Genomic DNA, 26,488 nt, shown 5'->3' on the forward strand with positions numbered 1-26,488 from the left:
CATCAGCAATGGATAACGCTGGGGACACCAATACCCATGGGCCTTTAGGGGGGGGCATCAGCGCTTCAATGTCCAGTGGCATAACCAATTGTGAACCGAGGCATAGATCTGATATGCAGTCATGGCTGCAAAGCAAGCAGTGGAATGCAGGTTGTACAAAGTGAAGCCACACAGTCCTGAAAGAAAGGAACCAATGCTCATTCAGTTGTCGAAGCAGAGGTGTGCTCACAGCATTGCAGCACAAGCAGTGCTGTCTTTATTCCGGTTGAACTGGGATGTCCATTGCGGAGCAGAAAAGTTATAATCAGGATTCCTGCCACAAGTAGCAGGACAAGTGGGAGACCTTTAAAAACGCTTCTCAGCACGGAGTGTATGAATGATGGAATAACTCTGAAAATAGTCAGAAAGGTGCTAACCAATTCAGAGCAAAAACATTTGAAAAAGTGCCCTATTCCCTTCATATCAGACATATTAAAGATACGGTGGATCAGCTGCCCAAAATGCAGCGGGAAGGTAGTATGAAGTGGCGTCTGTATCTCGGACGAGGACCTTGCAACCTGGAGAGCAAATGTCTCTCTGCCTGATGTTAAGGCCACATCTTTTTGAAAAAGCATGGCTTTCAGTTTGCTCAGAGAATCAAATCGTATGTTGGAAACATTTATCGAAGGCCATAGAGTTGCCTACCTAACTGTGTGGGCACGTGGAAACAGAACTTGTGTGCAACAAGTGACTATGGAATTAACTGTTACTAGTTAAGCGATTCTCGGTTCCATTCCACAGCAACCTTGATCATTCAGCATCAAATAGTTCCCATTCGAGAGCAGCTTGAAAACCGGATGATTCATGGCAGCTGGAGAACCCTTCAGATAATAGAAAAAGTTATCAACTGAAGTATTGCATGCCCCGTGTAGTGAAATGTCCTTGCATGCTAAGGACCTGCTCAAAGCATCCACACAGTCGGGACCACTAAGGAAAACTTCAGTGTCCACATTCCTGCATCTAAACCTGAATGATAATTCCCAGTATTCATGCACGTAACCTTCCCCAAGCGCCTCATTCCTGCCTACTTGTTGGTACTGTAGACAATATTGGAAATTGAAAGTTGTGACCGGTAGGGTGATGTAACCATGAATTATCCAGTCTGTGGTTAGTGTCTCAGCCACGGTGAAAGGTAATTGGTCTAACTTTTCAATGTGCAACATGGTATTGCATCTCTTTGTGCCATTAATATCTGTCTTTCCGTTTCATATGTAGAAAACAGACTCGTGCTGTCGATATAACGGCATGGCACGTGGCCAGAACATAATGTTTGGAGCGTCCAGCTTAATAATACAATGGACTGTAGTTGTGATTGTCCATGTTGTAAAATTGACATATCTTGTCAATTGCAGAAGATACTATGTTGCCCAGTGACTTAATTCTGGATGTTAATGTGGTCATACCGTTGTCAACCATAGCCAAAGCCTTTCCTAAATTCACTATCGATCTTTCGCAGTTCCTCAGCAGCTTCCTGGTGAGAAATTTTCCACAGCTCCTTGTGTATTGCATACAAGAAGTGCTTTTGACTTGGGTTCCGGGAACCTAACAAGAAATCCCTGAGCTCAGGTCATCAGAAAGAAGGGACAAGTGTTTCTTCACCTTAGAAAGTATTGAGGTTTTTAGCCAATCTAGGCATAACTTCCCAACACTATACGATGTTACCACCCCGAGGATTCTGACTGTACATATCACTGATCAGGCCTATTGATCTTAAACCCTTCGGTATTGCCCATGAATGTAGATTAACACACATTAGTCTCCATTGGCCAAACCAACCATCCCTTCCAATTAGGGTCTGATGAATTGTAAGAACCATTTTATATCATGGAATCTGTGCATCCTCACTGTATTGGGTGAAAAGCTGCCAGTTCGCAAAGCGTGAGAATGCGGGAAAACTAGGTGTGTTCAAATCCTTCATCTTGGCTTTTCTAAGACAAGACGTTTGTTGCACTGTTTTGTTCAGGAAAATTATCGGATGTGGTATGAGGCATGCTCTGAACATGGCCTCAGTTCCCTGAACCTGCCAGTCTTTTGTCCCCCAAACAGATTTTGTGTCTATGGTGTCTTTCCAAAAGTCGAAAGCCTGTACAAACAGTTGAGAAATAAAGTAAGCAGAGTATATCAGCTTGGTGTTCGTAAGCATATTTGTTTTTGCAGGTGTAGGTGCAAGCCTATAGTAGTAAGAAGCTGGGTCTGATGTCAAAACCAGAAAAATAAGCATACTTTTGAGCAAATGTTTTTGAACTACCTTTCGGTGGTTTAGACAGTGTTCTCATTGAGTATAATTATAAACAGCACGTGGGATACTAGCTTTGTGTAAGAAATGGTGACCATAATGTTGATAGCAAAACATATCACCGAAATTAGATGTACCATCATACAGTTCATAAGAAGAAAATGCAGCCGATTGCTCTACATCTGCAAGCAAATTGTGTAGTTTCAATGTCCCAATCATCAGAGAAAGTACTAGAGGTGATGATATCATTTAAGGAAATTTTAAACAAATATGGTATTCATAAACGTTCAGTAGGACCATACACATCATACAATACCCTGTCCCATACTATGCCTTCCAGAACTGCTGTAATGTTCACCAGGGACAGGTCCTTTACTTCACGGTGCGATGATGCATGTGGTTTCAGAACCAAGTTCACAAGTTGTACTGCAGAGAATTCTGGGAGATAGTGTCCATTCAGAAGTAGGAATAAGACAGTTACCAAACCAATCCAAAAAAAAAAACCAGGAAAAGTAGTCTATTTGTAATCCAAAGATATAACCAAGGAGTAACAAAGTATGTCTTTTTTAGCCAAAGAAAGAGAGCATGCCCGTGTAGCTTGAAAGGGAGAGGCAGTGGTATTTCAGGGTCACTTAAATACAATGAGAAGTCGTCATAATTCACAAAATATTCAGATGCTGTCCGGTCTATTTTTGGCAGCTCAGCACGTTTTGAAGAACTGGGAGATGATCCGATCTGTACCATATTCACGTAGACGTCGTCAATTTTCCAAATTGAAATTTGTGTTTCTGTACTCATTGACTGTACAGATGTAGTCGTTTCAACAGGAAGAAGTAATACTTCATTGTTCTTTGCCTTTTCTCTTTGGGTGAACATTAGCGAGAGGAGTGCAATGGCTACTCAGGAGCCGACGCGGCCTACTGTTGAGAATCGGCCACATAGTGTTTAATCAGATCAATGGAGACAAACCTTTTGTCTCGGCGGCCGGCAACAGGCGGAAGAACAGTTCTGGAACCTTCAACAGCCAGGACAGGTAAAGGCGTTCTGTAAGATGGCCTAAATAAGTCGCGGTTTTTCTTCTCAGCTATCCGTATTCCCTCGGGAGGATAGGGGGAAGAGTACAGCCCTAGAGCAAAACGCCAAGCCACGGTCAGAAAGTACTGTGTTCGAGCATCACCCGAGCGCTGTGGCCAAGACCACAGGAATCTGCATCATGAATCCCATGAAACCAAGCTGTATTTGTAGGCCCCATTTGAGTGTAAGGGGCCACAGTGATCCAAATAAACACAAGTCAGAGGCTTGTCTGAGATCAAGAGGTGTTTGAGGTGGACATGCTATGGTTGAGCCCTTTCTCTGCTGGCAGATGTCACATTTGAGGACAAAGTCATTGGTCTGTTTCGTTAGACCTGGCCACCAATAGAGCTGCTTCAGTTACGAGACTGTAGCAGTAACCCCTGTGTGTGCTGAACCCAGTCCCTCATGTGCAGATAGTATTAAACCCAATCTGTGATCAGTGTTTGGCATTACTCTATCCCCCACTCCTGGGATCTGAGCATACAGAATAATTTTTGCATCTAACTTGCAGGAGTACTTGAGTGGTAAGCCTTTTTAGCAGGTGTGTGTCATTGAGAGCAGCACTGACAACCGCCATAGTGTCTCTGTCTAATGTTATACTAGAACGCGTGATTGCAGCAACAGCAGCAGTGCGGACTGTTGCCTTAGCGGCTTCATCCGCCATGGAATTCCCTTCAACATGAACTCCAACATGTTGATGACTCAATGTGTGAATGACATGAGCCTGTGGCAAGCATTCTGTCAGCTTCGACGCATGTTCCCAAAGCAGCTTGTGCCTAATTGTGCAACCCTTCGAATTTCGGAATCCATTTTGGCCCCAATATTGAAGATATTCATTATAGGCCTGGACAGAGCAATACAAAAATCACACATTAAGTGTGGGGAATCCATGATCCGTAATCTGCAATGCCGGTATCAGAGCTTTGAGTCCTAAGGACTGAGTGTGTGTTTTTTCAGGACTCAACCTTCCGTCATGCATGTGCCCTTTTACTATTGTGTATGCCACAAAATATTGGTGTCTTGTCCCTACGGCATGCTGAGCAGATCTATTGGTATAAATGATGTAATCATAATCGATCTAGAAGCATTATTTCATTCAGCAGAGAATATTCTTTTTTGCACTACAGGAATGCTTGTGTTTGTAGAGTAGAGTCAAATATGTAATCTACATCTGTTGCAGTGAGAGTTAACCCACTGAATCCATCTGCAACAGCCTCTAAGGTCGGTACCGGGGTCACCACAATTATTTGTTTGCCCTGTGATAGTGCTCTCTCTCTCTCTCACCACAGCAGTCTGTACCGCTGTGATAATTTTCTCAGTGGGTGCAAAACGCATTTCAGGGTTTGTGTACAAATGTGATTTGTATGCAATAGATACATTATCACCTTCACTGACAGTGATATAGGTGGTTCACCAGGTTGCTTGTGTTTACATGTTTTGGGGCTATCATGTCAGCTTGTACGGAATGTAAAATGTTTGTATGTTCCTGTGTCCAATGTTTGATTGAATAATCAGCTCTGATTAAATCGTAGAACGGGAGCAAAGTCCTAGGCACACGTAATGAGGATAAAACACTGGTAGAAATGTCTGGTATTTGTATTTAAGTGGTCAACACCAGTGGATTAGTTAGAAAGTTTTAATGATGCAACAACAAAGAAATGACCAGCCGACACGTGTTTTGTCACAAAGCGGAAAGTATCATGTGACTCTTCAGGGCTTCTGAGGGTTTGAGAACGTCTCACTGTGAAACGGGGTGGATGCAGTTGGGCGGGTGTGCCGGGTGCACAGGACAGCAGGGTGCAGAAGGGACCATGAGTCACAGGATGCTTCCCGCTTTGTGACGAAACACGTGTTGGCTGGTCATTTCTTTGTTGTTGCATCATTAAAACTTTCTAACTAATCCACTGGTCTTGACCACTTAAATACAAATACGAGACATTTCTACCAGTGTTTTATCCTCATTACGTGTTGCCAGGCCTTAGTTCTCATTTACTGGGGTGGGTTTCACGACTCACACATCCACGGGGGTTACAGGTATTTCCCCCAACCTGGCAGCACCGTGCTTATTCTCCTCTTCTCATACATCACGCATATCAGCCTGAGCGGCAAGCTTCCGGTCTTACTAAAAACCCTACATCGAGATAATAAATCGTAGAATGGTGGACTCTTTCTGCCTAATCCAAAATGTATGTTCTGCCAAAATGTAAAAATCCTAAAATGGATTGTAGTCTTTTCAGAGTCATTGAAGGTTGGAGCAGTGTGCATTTTTCTAAAACATTTGCTGGTAGGCTATTTCCTTCACTTAACTCATATCTCAGAAACAGGACATTGATATAGACATTTTTTGATTTCTTATTTGTAGCCCAAATGAGCAAAGCCCAGTATTATGTAATCTATTCTGTCCAAGTGTTCCATCAATTCATCGTTCGTTAGTTAAATATAGCCTACATAGGACAACGCCGTCTCTTTGAAGTAACTCTGGCTGAAAACAGCCCAGGGCTATTCTAATACCCTTGAGGTAAACGGCAAAATTGCCTTTGCAAACATAGCGCTGAAAATGCTGTCAAATACCTGCTTTCAGGTGCTATATTCTGGCAGAAAAATTAATTTGAGATATCTAGTGTTTTTTATTTCTTTCGCACAAGATCACTCATCAGTGCAGCACTATGTGCATTTTGAACTGAAAATGGGCGAGTAGAGGTGTTTAAAAGTCTGTAGTCTAAAACTAGATGGTATGAATTGTCCGGTTTCATTACAGGAAACAAGGAATTATTCATGGACGAGGTGCAATTTTCTATTACACCCTGGTATTCAAGTTGATCAAGGATTTCCTGAACTTGTTTTTAAGCTTCATGTTTAATTGGGGTTGAGGAACTGATTTTAATGGGATCTCGTGATGAAGTGACTTATCATCCCACTCAACATGGTTGCGGTAAAGTGCAGGAGCGAACGCCCACTCCGTGGCGTATGAATGTTTAATAGATTCTAGAACGAAGTCAGAGAAAGCAGGTAAAATTACAGTTTTCCACACTGGGCACTCCATTACGAACTCTGGTGGCCAATCCTTCTCAGCCAAAAAAATATTGTAACAATATGTTAGGTTCTCCCAAAAGAGAGCCTTGATGTTTCTGGGTATGTCCCTCTCCATTTGGAGCGTTATTTTGTATAAATGTTGTGGGACACTTAACCTTGTATCTGGTGGTTCCACCGTGCTATGCTCATTCAGTGCAACTACCACCAGATAATCCATCAGGTTAGGAGGAGCTATTGTGATTTCTGCCGCCCTGTCCAGCATCGTCACTGCCCATTCCCCGTTCAGAAGCAGAGTCCTCAGTGGCCAGGGCATGTCTTACTTTAATCCCAGCTATCATCTTTGGAATTGAGGGTTAGTTTTCTTTTGCTTCTCTTCTTTTATAAGGATGTATTCTGAAGTGCAATGGGTTTCCCTTTTCAGATTCACACGTGCTTCTGATCTGGGCTCTGACCGCCCACCTCTCTTAGAACGTGCATTTGATAAATCCTGAAGGGAACAAGAGGAGCCTGTATCAGTATCCTGATACCAGTCAGACTTTCTAATGTCATCGTGGTTTCCTAAATTATATTTCTTTTCAGTGGTTTCAGTTTGAGGAGACCCACCATGTAATTGTGTCTATATTTTGTTTATTGTCCCATTTCTTCTTGGAAGAATCGGGTGCTTGCATAGAGTGGTCTTTTTCAGAATTACTCTCAATGTATGGTTTTCCAGGTCTGGCTCCCAAATTATTCCTACCTAGAATAGCATAGGTTTCCTCGTTATTTCTAGGCAATTCCTGCTCTTGCTGCACAGGAGTGAACTCCCTCAGGCGTTGGTGTGTAACTAATGCTGCTGCCTCACCTTTTATGATACTTCACATAATGACTTACACTGCGTCAACATTTCCCATCAACTTCATTCCCAAGTCCAGGGCAGGAGCTGCCCCGTACTCATTTGTACTTGTTTCAGTACCTCAGGCAAGACAGCCAGTAAAAGGGTACCATGTGTTCTGGTGTAGACGGAATCGAAGACTGTACTCCAAAAGGCACAATCTTCCACCGGGAGAGCCATCCACATTGGCAAGCAAAAAGTAAATGTTCTGTGTTTTTCCTGCGGGCCTGTATGGGGAAAACCGCTTCAGACTGAGTTGATTTTGTGCTATCCAGAACGCAATTTGCTCCCGACTGGTGGGAGTCTCTCCTACTGCAGCATTCAGCATTTACGGGTTGATACCCGTGGTAGCCAATTGTGGTTGTACAACCTGAGCAGTCTGTGCATGGTTAATTATTAAGTTCGCATTTTGAACTGTGTAAAATTTCTGTAAATCTTTACTAGATCTTCTTATAGTGCTGTTAATTCTGCTGCATCTAAATTAGCAATATTAGGATGCAGTGTATAAGCAGCTAATACCAGTCAAGCCGCTCCTTCTTTACTGAGCGGACAAAGTCTCACGTTTTCCATGGTGTGTGGGAGGGCGCCTTTAAACCAATTGAACAAATGACTTACTTTCAGTAACTAGGTATCTGTAAGAGACTTAAAATTAACCCCAGGCGTCAGACTGGATCCGGACAATCTTTTCTTAACAATACCCCTGAGTGTCGGTACGTGGCGTCTATCGTTGGCATTGTGCTCACCGGTGTGACGTCACAGTGTCTATTTAGACGCCGCCCATGCGCACTGACGTCAGTTCTGACACGACTTTCCATACCAGAAGTGCAGAGCCATGCAAGATACTGACCACTGGTGGGCTAAAACTAGGGCCCTGCAAGGGAGTCCCTGTCCATAGTAGTCAGTTCGCAGAGCGGGGCGGTAAGGAATCTATAACTCACATATGTCTCTTACAGATACATCGTTACCAGAGGTAAGTAACTTGATCATCTGAAAGAGACTGTTAGTTATAGATTCCTTACCTTAGAATAGATACCCCAGGAATACCAACCCTGGAGGAGGGTCTGCGAACCAAGTTCACACCAGAAAGTCCTGGATGACTGACCGGGCAAAATAGCCGTCCCTCCGGACTTGGCTGTCCTGGCAGTAATGTCTGGTGAACGTGTACAAGGATGCCCACGTGGCTGCATGACAGATGTCAAGGAGTGGAACTCCACATGCAAGATCAGTAGTGGCAGCCATAGCTTTGGTGGAATGAGCTTGGAGCCCCACTGGAGGTTAATTTTTCGCCTATGTGTAACAGATTTTAATAAAAGGACAACCCATCTAGAGATGGTATGCTTTTGAACAGCCCGACCTTTCTGGCCACCCACGTAGCCAACGAAAAGTTGATCATCCACCCGGAACTCTTTAGTGCAGTCAAGGTAGATGGAAAGCGCACGTTTAGGATCCAGACGATGGAGTCTCTCCTTTTACTTGGAAGGGAGCGGAGGTGGGAAAAAGGTGGGCAAACTAATGGTTTGTCCAATGTGAAAAGGTGTAACCACTTTTGGAAGGAATGAGGGTCTTGTGCTAAGCACCACTTTGTCCGGATGCACAGAGAAGAACAAGGGCTTAAAAGAAAGAGGATGAAGCTCACTCACTCTGCGAGCAGAGGTGATGGCAACAAGGAAAGCAGTCTTCAGAGTGAGGAGCCTGAGAGGACAGTTGTGAAGAGGCTCGAAGCGAGTACACATAAGTTAAGTCAAGACAAGGTTCAAGTCCCACTGGAGCATTACAGAGGGAGATGGAGGAAAGATGAGTAATTCCCTTAAAGAACCTATTTGCAATAGAGGACTTGAACAAAGATGGCTGATCTGGCAGCCGAAGAAAAGCAGAGATGGCCGCAAGATGTCCCTTAAGACAGCCCTACTGGGCCAAAGTAAGTATATACAAAAGGACCTCTGAAAGAGGGGAAGAAAATGTATTCCATCGACTGGAGTATTCCATTTTAGTGGAGGGACACCTGGCTGCCAAGATGACCTTACAGACTTTGGGTGGAAGGTAAAAAGCTGTCAACTGTTGCCGCTCAATCTCCACGCAAGGAGGTGGAGGCTGGACAGGTTTGGGTGAAGAACCCTCCCCTGTTGCTGCTACAGAAGATCCTCCCAAAGAGGCAGTCTGAGTGGAGGATCTATAGCCATGCTTAGGAGCTCTGGGTACCAGACTCTTCGTGCCCAGTCTGGAGTCACAAGAATAATTTGGGCCCGTCGCACTTGATCTTCTTCAGCACTCGGGGTAGAAGCGGTACAGGCGGAAAAGCGTACAGGAGGCCACAGTTCCACTAGCGATGAAAAGGATCACCGAGCGAGCGTTGCCTTGGAAATTTCAAAAGTGCAAAATTGCTGACATTGCGCGTTCTCTTCTGTGGCAAACAAATCTAACCAAGGCTCTCCCCACCGCTAAAAGAGACCTTGCATCACCTCCGAGTGAAGATGCCATTCGTGATCTACCAGCCACCGGCAGCTGAGTTGGTCCGCCCTGGTGTTCAGAGGACCTGCCAGGTGTTGAACCACCAGGGTCATGCCCTGCTGTTCCAGCCATGTCCAGAAACGAAGAGCCTCTTGACAAAGGGTCCGTGACCCCACCCCGCCCTGTTTGTTGCAGTACCACATGGTGGTGGTGTTGGGCGTGAACACCTGCACCACCTTCTTCTTTAGAGAGGAAAGGAATGCCTTCAGTGCCAGTCTGATCGCCCGGAGCTCCAGAAGGTTGATATGGAGCCCGGACTCCGCCACAGACCAGACACCTCTGATATCCACCTCTCCCAGATGGCCGCCACATCTGTCACTACTGTAAAATCTGGTTGGGGAAGGAAGAGGGATCTGCCGCTTACCCAATCCTAGTCCGTTAACCACCACTGCAGTTGTTGCGCAGTTCCCTCCGAGATCCGGACATAGTCGGAAAGATTCCCCAGATGCTGCGCCCACTGGAACTTCAGGTCACACTGCAGATCCTGCATATGCCATCTGGCATGATCCACCAGCAGGATGCAGGAGGCCATGAGGCCCAGCAGCCTCAGGGTCATTCTCACCGAAATCCGGGACAGAGGCTGAAATATCAGTATCATAGCCCGAATATCCCAGACTAGCTGCTCTGGAGGATAGGCCCGAAACAGCACTGTGTCCAGAATAGCTCCAATGAAAGGGGGCGTCTGAGAGGTAGTCAGGTGTGACTTCTGTACATTGATAGTGAACCCCAGCGAATGCAGGAGGTCTGCCGTAGTCTGGAGGTGGGAGATGGCGGCCTGGGGCGAGCCCACCTTCAACAGCCAGTCGTCGGGATAGGGGAAGACTGGAACCGCTGATGTGCGCAGATGAGCTACGACCACCGCCATCACTTTCTTGAACACCCGAGGGGCACTGGTAAGGCCAAAGGGGAGCACCGTGAACTGAAAATGCTCATGGCCTACCGTGAACTGCAGGTAGCGTCTGTGGGCTGGCAGGACAGGGATGTGAAAACAGGCGTCCTGCAAGTCCAGCACCACCATCCAGTCTCAAGGGTCGAAGGCAGACAGGACCTGAGCCAAAGTTAGAATTTTGAACTTCTCCTACCAGAGGAAGCAAGCGGTTGAGGGCCCTGAGGTCTAGAATAAGATGCAGGCCTTTGCCCTTCTTGGTCACCAGAAAGTAGCAGGAATAGCAACCACGACCTACTTCTGGCATAGGAACCCTCTTGATAGCTCCCTTGACCAAGAGAGCTGATACTTCCAGGCCTAGAAGCGCCAATTGTTCCTCCGACGTGATCGACTATTTGCAAAGCCCACCTGTCTGACGTGATGGTTTGCCAGTGGGGGAGGTGATGGCGAATCCTGCCACTCACTGGCCGTTGGAGACTCAGAAAGGTCGGACTAGTAAGGCTTGGAGGATGCTGCGGAAAGTGGTGGACTGGCCCGCGCGCTGACTCCCACAGCATGTCGCTGGGTCCCGCGGCCACGCAGAGGCTGGGCAGCTTGCATGAACAGGGCCAGACGTGGTGGGGTGCACCTTCCTTAGCCACGAAAGGGGCGAAAAGCAGACTGAGGTGGACTGGACGACGCTGCAAGGCCCAAGGATCTGGCCGTAGAAGAGAATACTTAAAGCGCTCCTACGCTGAATCTGCTTTGTCGCAAAAAAGACGACGGCCATCAAAGGGCATCCCCCGAAAAGCCAGACGCCCTCAACCAGGCGTAGCCCCGAAGGGCTACCGACGTGGCAATCATTCTGCCCAGTGAGTCGTTGGTATCCAGTCCACAGCAAATCGTGAATTTGTCTGCATCTCTCCCATCTGCCACTGCTTGGGAGAAAACTGAGCGGGCCTCCTCCAGGCACTGAGGCAGGACCTGCGCGACTGTATCCCAGATGGTACGGAAGTATCGGCCCAATTGGTATGTTGTATTCACGGACCGCAGTGCCAAGCTGGAGGAAGAAAACATGCACTTCCCAAGATAATACAGCTTCTTGGATTCCCTGTCTGAGGGAGCAGAAGGCAATGCAGCCTTAGAAGAAGAGGCTTGGACCACCAAGCTCTCAGGGGAAGGGTGTTGTGTGAGGAAAACTGGGTCGCCTGGAGCCGGGTGGTGGCAGCGGGCAGTTGTCCATTCCACAGGAACCCCTGTGCTGGGCTTGGACCAGTTGCCCAGAAGGACGTCAGTGAGGGCTTCGGTGAATGGCAAAAGGGGTTCAGAGGAGGTTGCCCCAGGTTGAAGCACCTCTGTCAGGAGGTTAGTCAAGACAGACACGGAAGGGAGCTCCAGGCCCACAGTCTCAGCTGCCCTTCACACCCTCACAGCGTAAGATGCTCCCTCCTCCATAGCCACGGTAGGGGGAGAAAGCATCCCAAGGTCTGGGGAAGTGTCCAGATCACTGGCGTCACCCAGGTCCTCTCTCCAGTTGGGCTCTTCAAGCTGGTCTGTTTAGGGGTCAAGTGACCCCTCCGAATCCTCATCACCACCTTCTGGGCTATAGCTAACACCAGGGATGAAATGGGGAACAAAAGTACCCTCCGGAGTCGGATTCAACATTGGCCGAAGTCGACCCGACTACGGTACCATCACAGGGGTAAGGTTGGGGACCGTGTCGGTCGGGGAACAACTGACGCCAGGATCGGCACCGGGGAAGGTCGAGTATGGTCGACTGGCCGCAAACCAGATCCAGACCTGGATCCTCGGGGGTCCACCGGCACTGGAGCTGCATGCATCAAAGGCCCAGAACACCCCACGGACTCCGCGGGGACCAAAGGCACGCCGGCAGAGTCTGGCTGCCCAAAGATGGAAAGGAGGGCTTCGTAAAATGCACGAGGCTGGGCAGGGGATGCTCCGGCACCCGGAAAGGGAGGGAGGCACGGAGTCGTCCCAGAAGTAGGCAACAAAAACAGAATCTTAGAGCGACGATGCTCCGTGTCCCGTGTCACGTCAGCTGACCAACGGGGAGAAGGTGAAGAGCGCCAGTGCTTCTTAACCTTCTTCTTGTGCTTCGACTTACCCGAAGACTTGAAGGACTGGGTGTGACGAGGTATGGGGGCTCCACGACTGGTCTCGAGACCTTCCTCTCGTGCGAGACAGGGTATGACGCGGAGCCGCATGCCGGGCCTTCAGCAGCTTTCGGTACCACTCCCGCAAAGACTTAGGATTCATGGCACGGCAGTCAGAGAACGACTTTGGATCGTGGTCATGCTCCAGGCACCAGAGGCACACGAGGTGCGGGTCCGTCACAGTTATCAGTTTGTGACAGGCCTCACAGGGCCTGAAGCCAGTCCAACAATGGGACATCGCTCACGCACCAAGAGTCGAAGACTCAAAAAAAGAAGTCGACAAAAGTTGAAAAAAACTTAGTCAAAAAGTGACTCTCTCCAGATATGCGCTAGGCTGGCGCCAAAAAAGAAAGAACTGACGTTATCGCGCAGGGGCGGCATCTAAATAGGCACCGTGACTTCATCCTGGCGAGCGCAACAACGGACACGGAGTCGACCGACGCTACCTACCGACTCGCAGGGGTACAACTAAGAAAGTTTTTTTCGGATCTAGTCTGACGGTAATTCTAAGATTAGGGATCTATAACTAACAGTCTCTTTCTGTCAAGAATTCCTGTCATGCGAGGGGAGGAAAACGGTAACCAGCGAAAACGGACTACATCTCCCAGGATGCTTAGCGGTTGAGAGGTTATGTAAACAGGAGAGCTGTTACATAACTCAAGGAAAACACGCCCTTATGTAAACAGGAGAGCTGTTACATAACTCAAGGAAAACACGCCCTTATGTAAACAGGAGAGCTGTTACATAACTCAAGGAAAACACGCCCTTATGTAAACAGGAGAGCTGTTACATAACTCAAGGAAAACACACCCTTATGTAAACAGGAGAGCTGTTACATAACTCAAGGAAAACACGCCGTATAAAGGGAGGAACCGGGAGGTACAACGCTGTCGGATATTGTGTTTACACCGACGTACCTGCTTAGTGAAGAGCAGTGTTCCGGAGTGGTGCTCCAGTAAGGCAAGAACGGAGGTAGGTCGAGTCGTTACTCCCTGGGCCGTGTCTTGCCCCATCGTCACCTGTGAAGGACCCGGAAGCTCTACCGGATAACCATTGAGCTTCGCTTTTTGACTCGGCTGAGTCAAAGCGCAGTGGCGCTTTTGCTGGTTGGAGTCGTAACTCCCAGCCCGACCAGAGATACAGGGACTGCCAGCTGTAACGCACACCAGGAGGTGTTTGCCGCGTTACAGACTCGGAAGTCCACAGGATCGATCGAGCGGCTGCTCTCGGTTCAGTCTTCTTTGCTTGTGATTGGGGTATCGGTGACGCATCACCAGGAGGTGACTCCGCGTCCCGGTGCAGTCTGAGGAAGAGGTTGAGCGGCTGCTCCCTTCAGGTAGAGACCCCGGCTGGGTGTTTTCCTGACTCCTCGATTCTCCCCAACACTCTTCGTGCCCCTCGCAGCCTACCGATTGGCATTGTCGGCCATTTCATTTCTGCCCTCTGTTGGCATACGCCGGGATCGGCGTATATGCAGAGGACGGTTAGGACCATCCGTGCTGTGGGCTGGTAACGTACTTAGCCTGGAGGATTCCAGTGACTATAACCTTTGTTTATTCCCTGTATTATTTTTGCCTTCATTAAAATAACTAAACCTTCACAAGTGGTTGCGTTCTCATTATCGTGTCTGTTAAACGATCCTGAGACGTTCAGGGCGTTACACTTTCAGACTATGTGTTCTTGATAAGTTAATGGAATTTCTATGCCCACATATGGAATGTATTCATCCGGTGTTTTATCTTCAATGAAAGTGTGAAAAATGTGTGCAAGCATCCACAGTCGGGAATGTAATCCAAGAATAAAAGACCTCTGTTCTGAATGCTTCGTGTGCCTCAACCACAAAGGTAACGTCTCAGAAGTTGCCGGCCGACCATATTGTAGTAATTTCATTGAAACTGCATGCCTGCAATTTTCTGTAATATTTAGATTAACTACTTGTTCTTCACCTGCTTCCCCATTTACAGACATTGTGTGAAGAGAGAAGACATTTAGTAAATGAATTTATATAGACAGGGTTTACACAATGTGGGAAGAATCCTTATCCTACAAGCTTGAATAACTTACAGCCAATACATAGGGTATACTTACTCAGCTGAGGCAGATTCCCTTCCCACCATAGACATCTTCAGTTTGAAGGCAAGTAGGGGTCTCTGAGAAAAGCACAACTGAACTACTTGCCCTACTCAGCTAGAGCGTTAATTAAGAACCCAAACAACGTTGGCGGCGCAATGTCGTGTAGTTCCCACTAATCCGTAGGACATGCACGTTTGTTGGACAACAAACTTTGGGCGAGGTGCCTAGACTGGATCTAGGCACTCCCGCAGGATATGCTGACCTAGAGACCAGCTTGCTCACAGTGCCCCATAAGCCCTCCTAAGTTACCAGGGAGCGAATAGTTTCTGGCAACCACTAAACAGGACACCCTTACCCCTCCGGTATCGGGGTAACAGATCATAACCTTTCGCTCAGTCACTGGTGCTCTGTTGTGCTCAGAGACATATATATAGAATACATAATGGGACGTTTTCAATATGTTTATTAAACCAATGTTATTCTTGTATAGAATACATGTGCTGCGATAGTCAGTACACAGAAGCAGATGAAAGGGATTACAAGCACCAAGAGAGTAAATAGAGATATAGGACTACCATGGTGCTAAAACTACGTATATGTGCAGGCATGTAAACAAGGCAGTAATCAGGCGTACTCCTACTATGCAAACCCTACTCTGCGTGTACCTATAGTGTGAAGCCAAAACTCCCCACCAAGGGACAATCAAACCCCATTACCTGGTGGGAGAGAATGTAGGAGCCTATCCTGGTTACAAACTGGACACCCCCTCAATGAGATTTCAGACCAGTGAATAGTGAAGTCTCAGCATGCAGGGACCCTCGGAGTCAGCTGAAGGGTCTTTTCTGGCAATCTCTTGGGATGCTCATTATTTATAATGGGGGGGGGGGTGTCTGTGTGTGTGTCTGTGTGTCTTTGTGTGTGTGTGTGTGTGTGTGTGATGTGTGTGTGTGTGATGTGTGTGATGTGTGTGATGTGTGTGATGTGTGTGATGTGTAAATAAAGTAGTTTTAGAGAAACTAATCCAACATTGCTGTGCTCGCAAATATGTGCAAAAGGTCACTGCAGAATTGCTGTTGTGCAAAATTAGGACATGTAAGAAAATGTGTAGCTCCGTTACTTGGGCCTAACCCTGGCACAGAACACCAACAAATCAGCCACCTTCCTAATCCTTGAGTGGTATGACGTAACCTCTGGCAGAAGAATTCCTTTTGGAGACAACAATTGCCATTCCAGGGAGGGGTCTAACCACTTACCAATTCCAAACCCTCATATTTTGCATACAGTGACACAATTTCTCCTTCTTCCAGTTCAGGATCTCTTTCTCCACAACAGTACTGTTTCTCCTCGAGAAACCTCTGAACTTCTTTTCAAGTTCTATGTCTCAACTTCAATAACTGCTTCTGTGGACTGCTCACAAGCCTACAAAGCTGTCAAAGGAAAGGCATCCTGCCTCCAGCATCCTTCGAATAAACTTTTTTTTTAAATCATCAGTGTCGACAATCACAAACTCTTACAAATTCCCTGTTGATTCCCAGTTGTCAAACATAACCTGTAGCATCCTAGTGAACTACCAGAATATCAAAACATGAACCCTACAGACTCGTCCACAACTACATTTGAACAAAGGCTGGCCACTTGTGTTTGAGGTGCAGGACACAATAAGCAAGAACATCTTGACATCCACCACACTAATCATCAGAAGTCCTATCACCAGGTTTCTTTACTATACATCTTGACCTCAAGGATAACACAGGAGGCAGGTTTACACTGATTCACAGATTGAGATAAATCGATAAAGACAGTTACACTTCATTATAATAGCATTTCAAACACATAGCAGATGTAAAAACATCTTCAAAGTTGATTAAAGTAGTCACAAAAAGAACAAACTACTCAATGAAAGATAACCCCATCCCCTCTAAATTCATAACCTTCAGAATAATTTCTAAACGACGCAACAACCCTTAGCAAACCCCCAAACTGGAAATTAGAAATGTTCTATTCCATTTATTCTTCTTTTTTCCACTTTTAAGACTATGAAGCTCGAGGGAAACACAGCTTAAAGCTCAAACACATAGATAAAAGGGCCGCTGCCTTTTTAAATGCTTTCTGAAGTGAGTAGGGTATAGTGTGCAGACCCAGTAGCCATTTTACCTCATGCCATTTTTATGACCACTGCAGCTACACTAATGAAAACTCACTATATTTTTCTTCTTTTTTTTCTTTTCCAAAAATATAATTTTTCTACCCTTTTAGATTTTATTCATACCTTTGACAAAAATATGTGCTCTTGTGATAAGAAGTGAATTGATGATAGAGTCCTAGTGGTATTTACTTTTCTCTGAGAGCTGTATACCCTTTTAAGAATCATTCAAAGTGGCAAGGGATAAGTTAAGGCAAGGATGGCATTTCATGCACTTAGACTGCCACCACCAGACAACTACAATTATGTCTCGGTATTTATATGCACCACTCATTTTATTTTGCTAAAAGATCGAGGCTTCTCTTGATGTGGAGGAATTATTGTAGGACTTCGCCATTATGAACAGTGGTGAATCTTAGACTTAAGAATATTTTATCACTTCTATTGTGTGCTGTGGTTTAATATAATGTGGTGACACTCTGGTATTGAACCAATATATTTATGTGATCATTCCTCTTCACTGCCCCCAATTTATCCACTTCGTGCGGGGTCCCGCAGGGTTCGTCCCTTTCCCCACTGCTGTTCAATCTCTACCTTAGGCCCTTGATTCACTCACTAAAAAACAGAAAAATAACCATCCAAAACTACGCCGACGACCTCCAGCTTGTGCTCCCTCTGGATTCTCCTAATTCCGCCACGGAATTTCAAACTACTATGCTCCATTTCCAGCGTTGGATGGACCTTAACCATTTGAAGCTCAGCCCGGGCAAGACGGAACTTGTGCTGCCCGGGAAGAGCGATGTCTGCTGGGGCCTGCATTTCTGGGCGAGCGAATTAGGCCCCCCTCCTACCCCTTCCCCCTCCGTGAAAAGTTTAGGGGTTACCATAAACGCAGATCTCTCAGAGGACAAGTGGGTGCAGTGGTTTCCACCAGTCTCTTCCAATTGCGTAAAATCAGGAAGACTGCTTATCTGCTGACCCACTCAGCCCTCTTTCAGGTTGTGATAGTGCTGGAGCAGAGTTTTCTGTTGAAAATCTATTGGGTTTTTTAAGCTCTGGTTTGTCTATTGTCGAAAGAAATTAAAATTATTAATTTATAATTACTAATTATTTGTTTTGTGTAAATGTTCTAATTAACCAATACGAAATAACAAGAGAAAACTACACGTGGGGATGCATTTGTGTTGTTTACTAATAATGTGCATGTTTTATTAATAAATGTTGCTGAGTGCTGTTTATTTTAAAGCACAAAAACGCTTTTTAAATGTCGTGTACTAATGCTTTTCTTGTGTTGCAAAGGCTAGATAATTACATACACATAAGGGTATTAGTGGGGTTAACACTGTTTAATCACTATGCTGTGGTAACGTTGTTTTTGTCTCTTTTAATTAAGATGATACGTTTTGGCCTAGTGAAAAATGGCTACCGTTTAAAGCCTAAATTCGAGTGCTGAGATTTTGATGAGAAGGCCTTGCTGAACATGGTCGAGAGTCATCTGACCACAGTCTTCGCCTGGTTAAAAAGTTTTCCGTGAGGACAGCAGCTCTGGGCGGACATCCAAATGTCCTTGGAAGACAAAGGAGCCTCAATGAACATTATGATCATCATGCTGGTTCCGAGGAAATATGAACATGAAAAAGAAACATTTTTCAAGATTTAGTTCCGTCTTCCGTCTTTTTATTTTTGTGGTTTTTCTGAGCGGAGATTTTCCAAATGTAGCGATGCTACATCCTTTCCTGCTCGCTCTGCTCAGCGGTTCAGCGGATATCTAAAACATTTTATGTTGCCTTCCTTTTGTTAAATTTATTATAAATATTGTTAGCCTAGAGAGGGTTCGTTCGTTGCATTTTGGATTCTGAGGCCACTTCTTTCCGAACTTGCGTTGGTGAGGATCGATGCTGTGAGGACGGTGATCTAAGAGACTTTTATCGAGAGACCAGTCCTGACCCATTTATGACATCTAGCTAGAATAGGTAATTATGAGAATAATGATTTTGCTTTCGAATTGATTTTCTTTGAACTAATTTTATATAAATTACCATTATTTGAGATACTGTGTTGGTGGTTATTTCTTGTCAATTATTGAGTACTCTATTTTGATTATTGTTGATTATTATTGGTTAAATCATGACTCAAGACAGTGTCAATTAGGTCTTATCGACCATAAGTGTAGATGCAGGGTGTTTAGAAGGGTTTTCTTTCCACAGGTTCAGTGTTGATAGAGTAATCTGAGTGTATGTTAGAGAAATGGGCCCAAGCGTATGATGAGTGTATGTGCGTGTATCTGTGAATTTACTCTATCTGTGGAAGTAGGGAGAATTTGTACACCCCAATCTGCACCAATAGCGCTAGTTCTCTCACGCCTTGATTTCTCAAACTCTCTCTATAATCGGTCTGCCTCAATTTCTGCTCAAACGTCTACAAATAGTTCAGAACCAGGCGGCAAGATTAATCTACAAACAGCCGAGATGGCAATCGGCTAGGCCCTGGTTGTTAAAACTTCACTGGTTGCCCGTGGCGCAACGTGCTGCAACGTGCTGCGTTCAAGACGGGTTGTCTAGCCTTCAAGGCGCTGCATTGCAAGAGCCCAAAATTTATCAGTGATATGGTCATAAAGCACGTTCCTCAGCGCAATTTACGTTCAGCCAACCTTCACCTACTTACCATCCCGGCCATCAAACTTAAACGTCAGGGAGGCTGCAGGTTCTCTTACCTTGCCTCCAAATTTTGGAATTCTCTCCCATTGACAACCAGGAGCTGTGACAACCTCTTGGGTTATAGAAGGGCCCTGAAAACATGGCTGTTTGGGCAAGCCTATTAAATAGTCTTTACGCAACGACACTATGCATGATTAGCGCCATGAACCCTTTGGGGACCATGCGCTTTATAAGCTTATATCAACATAACATAACCTAAGGAAAATCCCCCTAAATTATGTGAAGTACTGGTCCAGAGGATGATGTCCTCTAAATTTGGAGCTCAAACATGTCAACTACTTACTGTGGCAGGAAGAGTAGGACAAATCCTTTTAATGTCAACCAATTTGGGATCCATGTGGAATGTGTTTTTATAGGTATAGCAAGTTGATTACATTCTCTCCTGTAGGGTTCTCATGAAATTAGGCAACAGAATAGGAGATGAACACTAGTCTTCATACATTTATGTATCTCTTTATAGTCTTCTGGTAAGTGGGGTGTTTAAACAATTACATGACGTAGTGTGCTCTTTTGTGATGTATTTTTGTAATAAACAATATATATACACACACAACCAATGTAGTAGGTGGTACTGATTTGTTCATGTCACCTGACACTGCTTAAATAGGAGATCAAAGACATTGTGAAAGGTCAGATCTGAGCACAAACTTGAGCCTGCTTCAATAAAACTTGCTGAAAATGCTGCCTAGGTGGGTTCCTACAATGACATCATTAATTACAGGAACAGTGGAAAAGTGGGGCAATCTGCTTCAGGCATTCAGTAAAAAGGGTTTTCCTTGTTTACCAAAACTGTTAGCAATGGGTTTTGAATTAAGGCAGGAGCAAGTCAGGGCATCTTTCATTCGTGTTATTGAAAGACTATTTCAAATGAGGACTGACAAATAGGAGTACACTTGTCTTTTCACTGTTCTAGAAGCGGTGGATCTATATTCAAAGGTATTGTATTAAACACAATGAGCAATGTTCTTACTTTCCCTGAAAGCCATAGTAGCCCCCCAGGAGTTGTTTATACTCTTCGTGTGCACAGAACTGGATGGCGGCATAGGGGATCACACGGACCATGGTGGCAGAGTTCCCTCGCCAGAGGCTGAAGAACCCATCTTTGCGGTATGTATGGTAGATCAACCGATAGGCTTCCTACATGGGAAACAAAATTAAAAGAACAACAAAATGAATGAACAACTAGAACAATTACCGTTTTTTAACCTGAATATGGGATCCTAAAGCTCTGAGTGAGATTAAAATATTTCTTCAAGAGGTACACTGCTGAAAAACAAAACCTATACAGGAAGGTGTTAAACCACGCATGCCACACTTCAATATTTCCACAGAAAGTAAATGGCGAGCAGCTAATCACATATTAGAAAGAGTTAGCAAACAAAAATCAAATATTCAGAATATCAGGGTATATCGAAGCACCTCAAGATAAATACCTTTAAAAATTAGCAAGTGTGTTGTCAAGTCATAAATAAATCGCTTCACTGATTACAGTATGTCTTCACTTGAAAATGACTTGGTATTTCTTTTCTGTTCGAAAATTGTTATATTCCTGGTTATACAATTAATTGTGAAAAACTAAAATCTTTCACAATCTTTAGTTTGACAATGTGCAGTGAACCACAGCCAAATATTTTCACTGCGAATGTCCTGCATTTAACCAAGAAATCTAGGAGCAAACACATACTGTGTGATCAATTAGCTGAAACCTCTTTGGAGAGACCACACAACTGAACTGTACCATTTGGAGCTGGATTACTGACTTGACAAGACGCAAACCACTCTTTGATCAAGATGGAGCTGATATTCTGAGGGTTGTCCCAAGCTGAATTCTGCTGTATGACACCATGGATTGTGGCAGTGGAGTAAGGATGTTAGGCACAGCATTTTCACAAGTGCAAAAACTTTATTTCCGTTAGTGAGAATCAAAACGTCGGAAGAGGATTAACGGCTTTCCTATTAAAGCAAATAGTTTCTTTCTGAGCAGGTGTTATATGTACATTGCCTCACCTTGGCAGAAAATCTGTTTGTAGACACTGGAAAAAGAGATCAAGAAAATAAACAAAAACAAAAGGTTAGGACTGGGACAAAACTTACTGAGTGTGTCTTCCACACCACGGAACAAAACAGTTCCAAAAATTACATAACAGAATCAAACGTCACAGAATAACAAATCAGAAATCTTTAGAAGTGAAATCACATTTTATCAGCTGCAATTGCGAAACTACATCTAGGGAGAATCAGTACACATTAAGAGGCAAGAGAAGTAGTGATCAATGTATGGAGTTATACTTAAAAATGTAACAGACTGTATTTATACTATACTGTTGTTCCGCCTCATCTGTTTGAGCGGTGAACTGTAGAAGTGAATCCGCATTACCCTTCTCAAGCAAAGCATCTCTGTAAAGTTAACATGCTGAAGTCACAAGAAGATGCCACATAAACCTCTGTCCCTGGTCTGTAAAATGTCGCTGAAAAACACGCTTTGTGTTTTACCATCTCAGTAACTCTACAGCAGACTGTCCAACATGGTTCCTAGAGGGCCATAGCATTCCAGAGTATGTTACATACAATTAATCTAAATAAGATAATTTACACAGTCAAAACCGAGCACAACTGCAGACGAGCCTCAGACACCGCTGCCTAAAGGGATGGGCATGAATGTCAAGTAGTCTTTTTTATTTTCAGTCTGTCAACTCGAACTCATTTGTCGGCAAATCATTTAATAACACATCAGTTTAAGGGATTTCCCCAAAATTTGAATCATAACGAGTGATCCACCATAATCTCCGACCAACTGCTGCACTAACAAGGGAATGACAATAAAAAAATGCAGTCATAATATCACCTAAAGTGCTGCAGAACTAGATCATATAACATTCTCTGTTTTTGCTGCTAGTGATAGATCCAATTCTTCTGAAACCGGTCACTTGATATCAGAATTTGGCACCATGAATGCACAGTTAATAACAATACAAAGAAACACAAAGGATGAAAGTGATATTGCTAAATCTAAGTACTAAGGCTATCCGAGAGCAGAGACACAGATGGAACACACACGTCTCACCATAGGTTTCTGGTACAATAGACTTAAACATAAAAGGCAATAGCCTTTAGTATAGTATTGTGCAGGTTCGCATCAGGAAGTAAAGCAAAAGAGAGAAAAAATGTTGCTTTCTTAAAACGATCTAATGGCTTACAGAGATTCACTAGTATATTTTAAAAAAGTCTTTATAAGACCTCATGATAAAAAAATATTTATACAGTAAGCAGTGGCGTACACTGGCAGAAATGCCACAAAACAGAACCATAAGCAAGACATTTACTGTAAACTGATATATAAAACCCCTCTGTAGAAAATGGACCATATACTGCAAGGGTCTGCACCTTTCGGAATATTCAGTCCAATAACGTTCAAGCTTCTAGCCAGAGGAAAGAATTAAATAGTGTTATACGCCCTTTATCAAACAAGAGGAAACTCGACTCATACATTATCTAAAGGCTAGCTCAACAATTATGTAATATGATGAAAAGATGACGCACAAAAGGACTGTTTGCATTCGACTGTGAAACTACGGAGAAAAAGTTCTTAATACGGGGCACCGATACAAAAACACAGTGCACCGTAAAACAGATGAGAATAATACCATACAGTCAACCATCCTGGTATAGGGGAGGAAATATTTTGGCTTCATGGAAAATGGACCACGAAAACCAGAGATTTCAGAAAACTGCTTCAAAGTCACTGATCTGTATTTTAAAAATAAAGGCTAATTTAAAATGACAGCGTTTAGCCTGCATGCAGTAATCAGATCATTAATAGGACATTATTATATATAACAACATAACTGAAGTATATAGATTGAACAATTAACATGCTAGTTAAAACAAAAACGCAAATGTGTTCTATACAAGTTAACATCCTTTCAATCTGTCATATGACAACGCTACATGTTCGCTGTTAAGGGCATGTAAAAAATGTTAGGCCTATTCTAATTAGCTTAAAAGGTAAACATAATCCCATTTTCTTTATTCACGATTGAGGACACATGAATTTTCACACATTCTAAATTCAAACAAACTGGGCGAAAAGCATACAACTTCAAATTTAGGAGACGGCATGAGCAGTATGCAGCACACACCAGATGACTAGGATCCATGACTACAGGTGAATAACCAACTCGCCACATCCAACACAAATTGTGAGGCGGCAAGATGCAGACAGCATAGCACTAAAAACTTTGTTTAACTGCTCTGCCAAATCTGGCAGACCGAAATCACATAATAGAGTCTTCAGGACCTACACAGGTGTCAGTCTACATCGGCTCAAACTTCCTTCACTGAAAGCGCATAATAATGAAAGCACGTGTCACTTACACAGCGCAATTCGCTCAAATATCTTCTACATGGGACTTTCTAACCTTTCTGTGCTTAAAGCCAACTAAATCCTTAAACCTAAGTAGAAAAGGCTTATTTTCCACTAATTGTCAAATACAGCATGTTGAGACGAAAGATGTTTTGAATCTACTGGTTACATTCCCAGTAAACAAAAGTGTAAAAACTTCAAATGGTTTAATTCAACATCCCATTCCTTAACAAGTAAACTATGTAACTTATTCCAAGCCTCTTACATTGCCCTCTCACTCATCTCTGGCTGCATTATGGCTTCCACCATTTCTGGATACGTCTATCCACAACTTTGTTCATCCATAGCCTATATTCTGCTATCTAATGAGCTTCTGTTTGAAGTGCTAGTGATTCATTTAACTACTAAATACAGTTGTGACTGCTAATGTTCATAACCGACAAATGAGCAAAGAAGGTCTAGGTAATGGATGTGGAAGGTACCTTTGCTCATTCTATTAAAATTAGAAAACGAATCCTCAAAATCCAGAAGTTGAAAAAGCTGTCTTGAAACATAATGACAAGTGTATCAGGGAATGAACTAGAATGGCAGGATCTCTGTAGGTGAAAGGGCTGTCCGGAAGTAAAAGGTGGACTGTCCTTGAACTCTTGAGAAAGCTGTAAGCGAATCTCAAATCTTGCCACAGCATGGCAAAATACGCTTAAGAGTTAGGAAGTAAGGTGTGAAATTGAGGAGGGGGAGGGTGTGATAATCTGGTAGCCCAATCTGTTCATGAGTATATCCGTATCTTCTGGCCTGGTGAAACTGGAAACCTCACAAGGCTAAGCATTCAATACAAGTTATATTAAGAACGACACCTCAATAGTTTACTTTAAACCCATGGTGTTCTGTTGAGATAACCTTCCGCAGATTTGCAGTATTTACCTTGAAATATGATTTTTGTTCTGTCCAGCGGTGCAACAGCAGTCTTTGCAACAGCACCAGCAAATGCTCCAGACATCAGGGAATTAAGCACATGTTTGCCGTCTTTGGATCCCTGGAAGAAAGAAAACACTCTTATAGCAATACACGCATTAAATGGAAAAGGTTTGTGAGAGCCAGAAGCAAAATGGTACTTACTCTGTAAGCAGCTGTTCGTGGCATCTGGTTGTAGATTCACACGCTGTGCATACTCCTGCCATCTAGTGTTGGGCTTGGACTGTGCAACTTTATTTTCTTCAAAACAGTTGAGTCATGAGGTATAGCGACTCCACCTATTTGGTAATGTGCATTGGCATCAGCTCCAAGCGCACATCTTGATACACCCACAAGCTGGTCGGATCCTTACACAGCTGTCACCGAAGCCAAAGGACTCCTTTCCCCCCCCAAGAGGAAACTGACTTTCGATTAAGCCCACAACATGCCACTGGAGCCACAGCCAAAAGAGAAGAGGTGCCAAGACAGAGGCACCAGTCTCCAGCCACCTCTGCCATGTCCACCAGTGCCTCATGTCTCACCACCTCCTCTGCCTTCATCCCCACCTCCTCATTCCTCTGCTTCGCTCCTTCCACTTAATGACCCTGCATCTCTCTGCCACAGGGTTCTCCACAATCTGGCAGGTGGTTGGGGGGGGGGGGGGGGGGGGGGGGGGGAGATGAGGCAATCCAGGATCTTCTCACAATCCTTATGATGCATTTTTCGAACCACAACCACATGAAGATCTGGGGGACGATTATGATATAGACCTTCCTGGAGAAACTCACTCGGCCTTGATCTGTAAAATCCTCCCCACTAGACAACACCACCTCTTACCACAGGGTGCTCCACAGTGCAGCCACCTACCACAAAGTAGAAATGCATATGACACAGGAGGATGAAGACTTCTTGCTGGAGACGCTCTCCTCCATTCATTTGTTGCAGGGATTCTGTCTAGAAACAGAATTATGCCATGGACCACAGGACGTCGGAATCTAGGGACTGAGTCACCATACCACATCAGTACCTATAGGCCTAAATCCGACTAGCTCATACTGCCTTACATGCCCTCCTAACCATCCCAGAGTAACAGGTAAATTGGCACCCCGGAACACAACTCTTCAGCCCCCAGGGGAACCGTGGAAACAGATCATCACCTTTTGTTTTCGCACTCATGTATATCCATAATAAACAACAAAAAGACATGAGGAAAGTTCACAATATTAACCCCTTCGCTGCGGCGGCAATTCCGCCGCAGCGCTGGGGGGTGCGGGGGGGCAGCGCGGTGGCGCTGTGCTCATGACGGAGCCACTCCGTCATGAGCCACGGTTGAGCTGTGCTCATGACGGAGCGGTTCTGTCATGACTCCGCCCAGTTGCGTTGTCCCCCCGCACAGGCGGGGAAACAGCGCCGCGTGGGCGGAGCGGCCGCCAACGGT

General features: G+C 44.7%; 1 protein-coding gene across 4 annotated transcripts in view; it reads right to left on the minus strand.

Moving 5' to 3' along the window:
• Positions 1-26,488, minus strand: part of SLC25A42 (solute carrier family 25 member 42) — a 147,223-nt gene that overhangs the window by 55,627 nt on the left and 65,108 nt on the right. For all 4 annotated transcript variants that reach the window (XM_085639358.1, XM_085639355.1, XM_085639356.1 and 1 more), the window contains exons 3-5: positions 25,021-25,132; positions 21,741-21,766; positions 20,704-20,870 (exon numbers count right to left, since the gene is read on the minus strand). In XM_085639358.1, coding sequence (XP_085495484.1) covers positions 20,704-20,870; positions 21,741-21,766; positions 25,021-25,132 — 305 coding nt within the window. The remainder of the gene's footprint in view (positions 1-20,703; positions 20,871-21,740; positions 21,767-25,020; positions 25,133-26,488) is intronic.

Source organism: Triturus cristatus, chromosome 12, assembly GCF_964204655.1.
Source record: "Triturus cristatus chromosome 12, aTriCri1.1, whole genome shotgun sequence".
In the NCBI taxonomy this organism is placed as follows: Eukaryota; Metazoa; Chordata; class Amphibia; order Caudata; family Salamandridae; genus Triturus; species Triturus cristatus.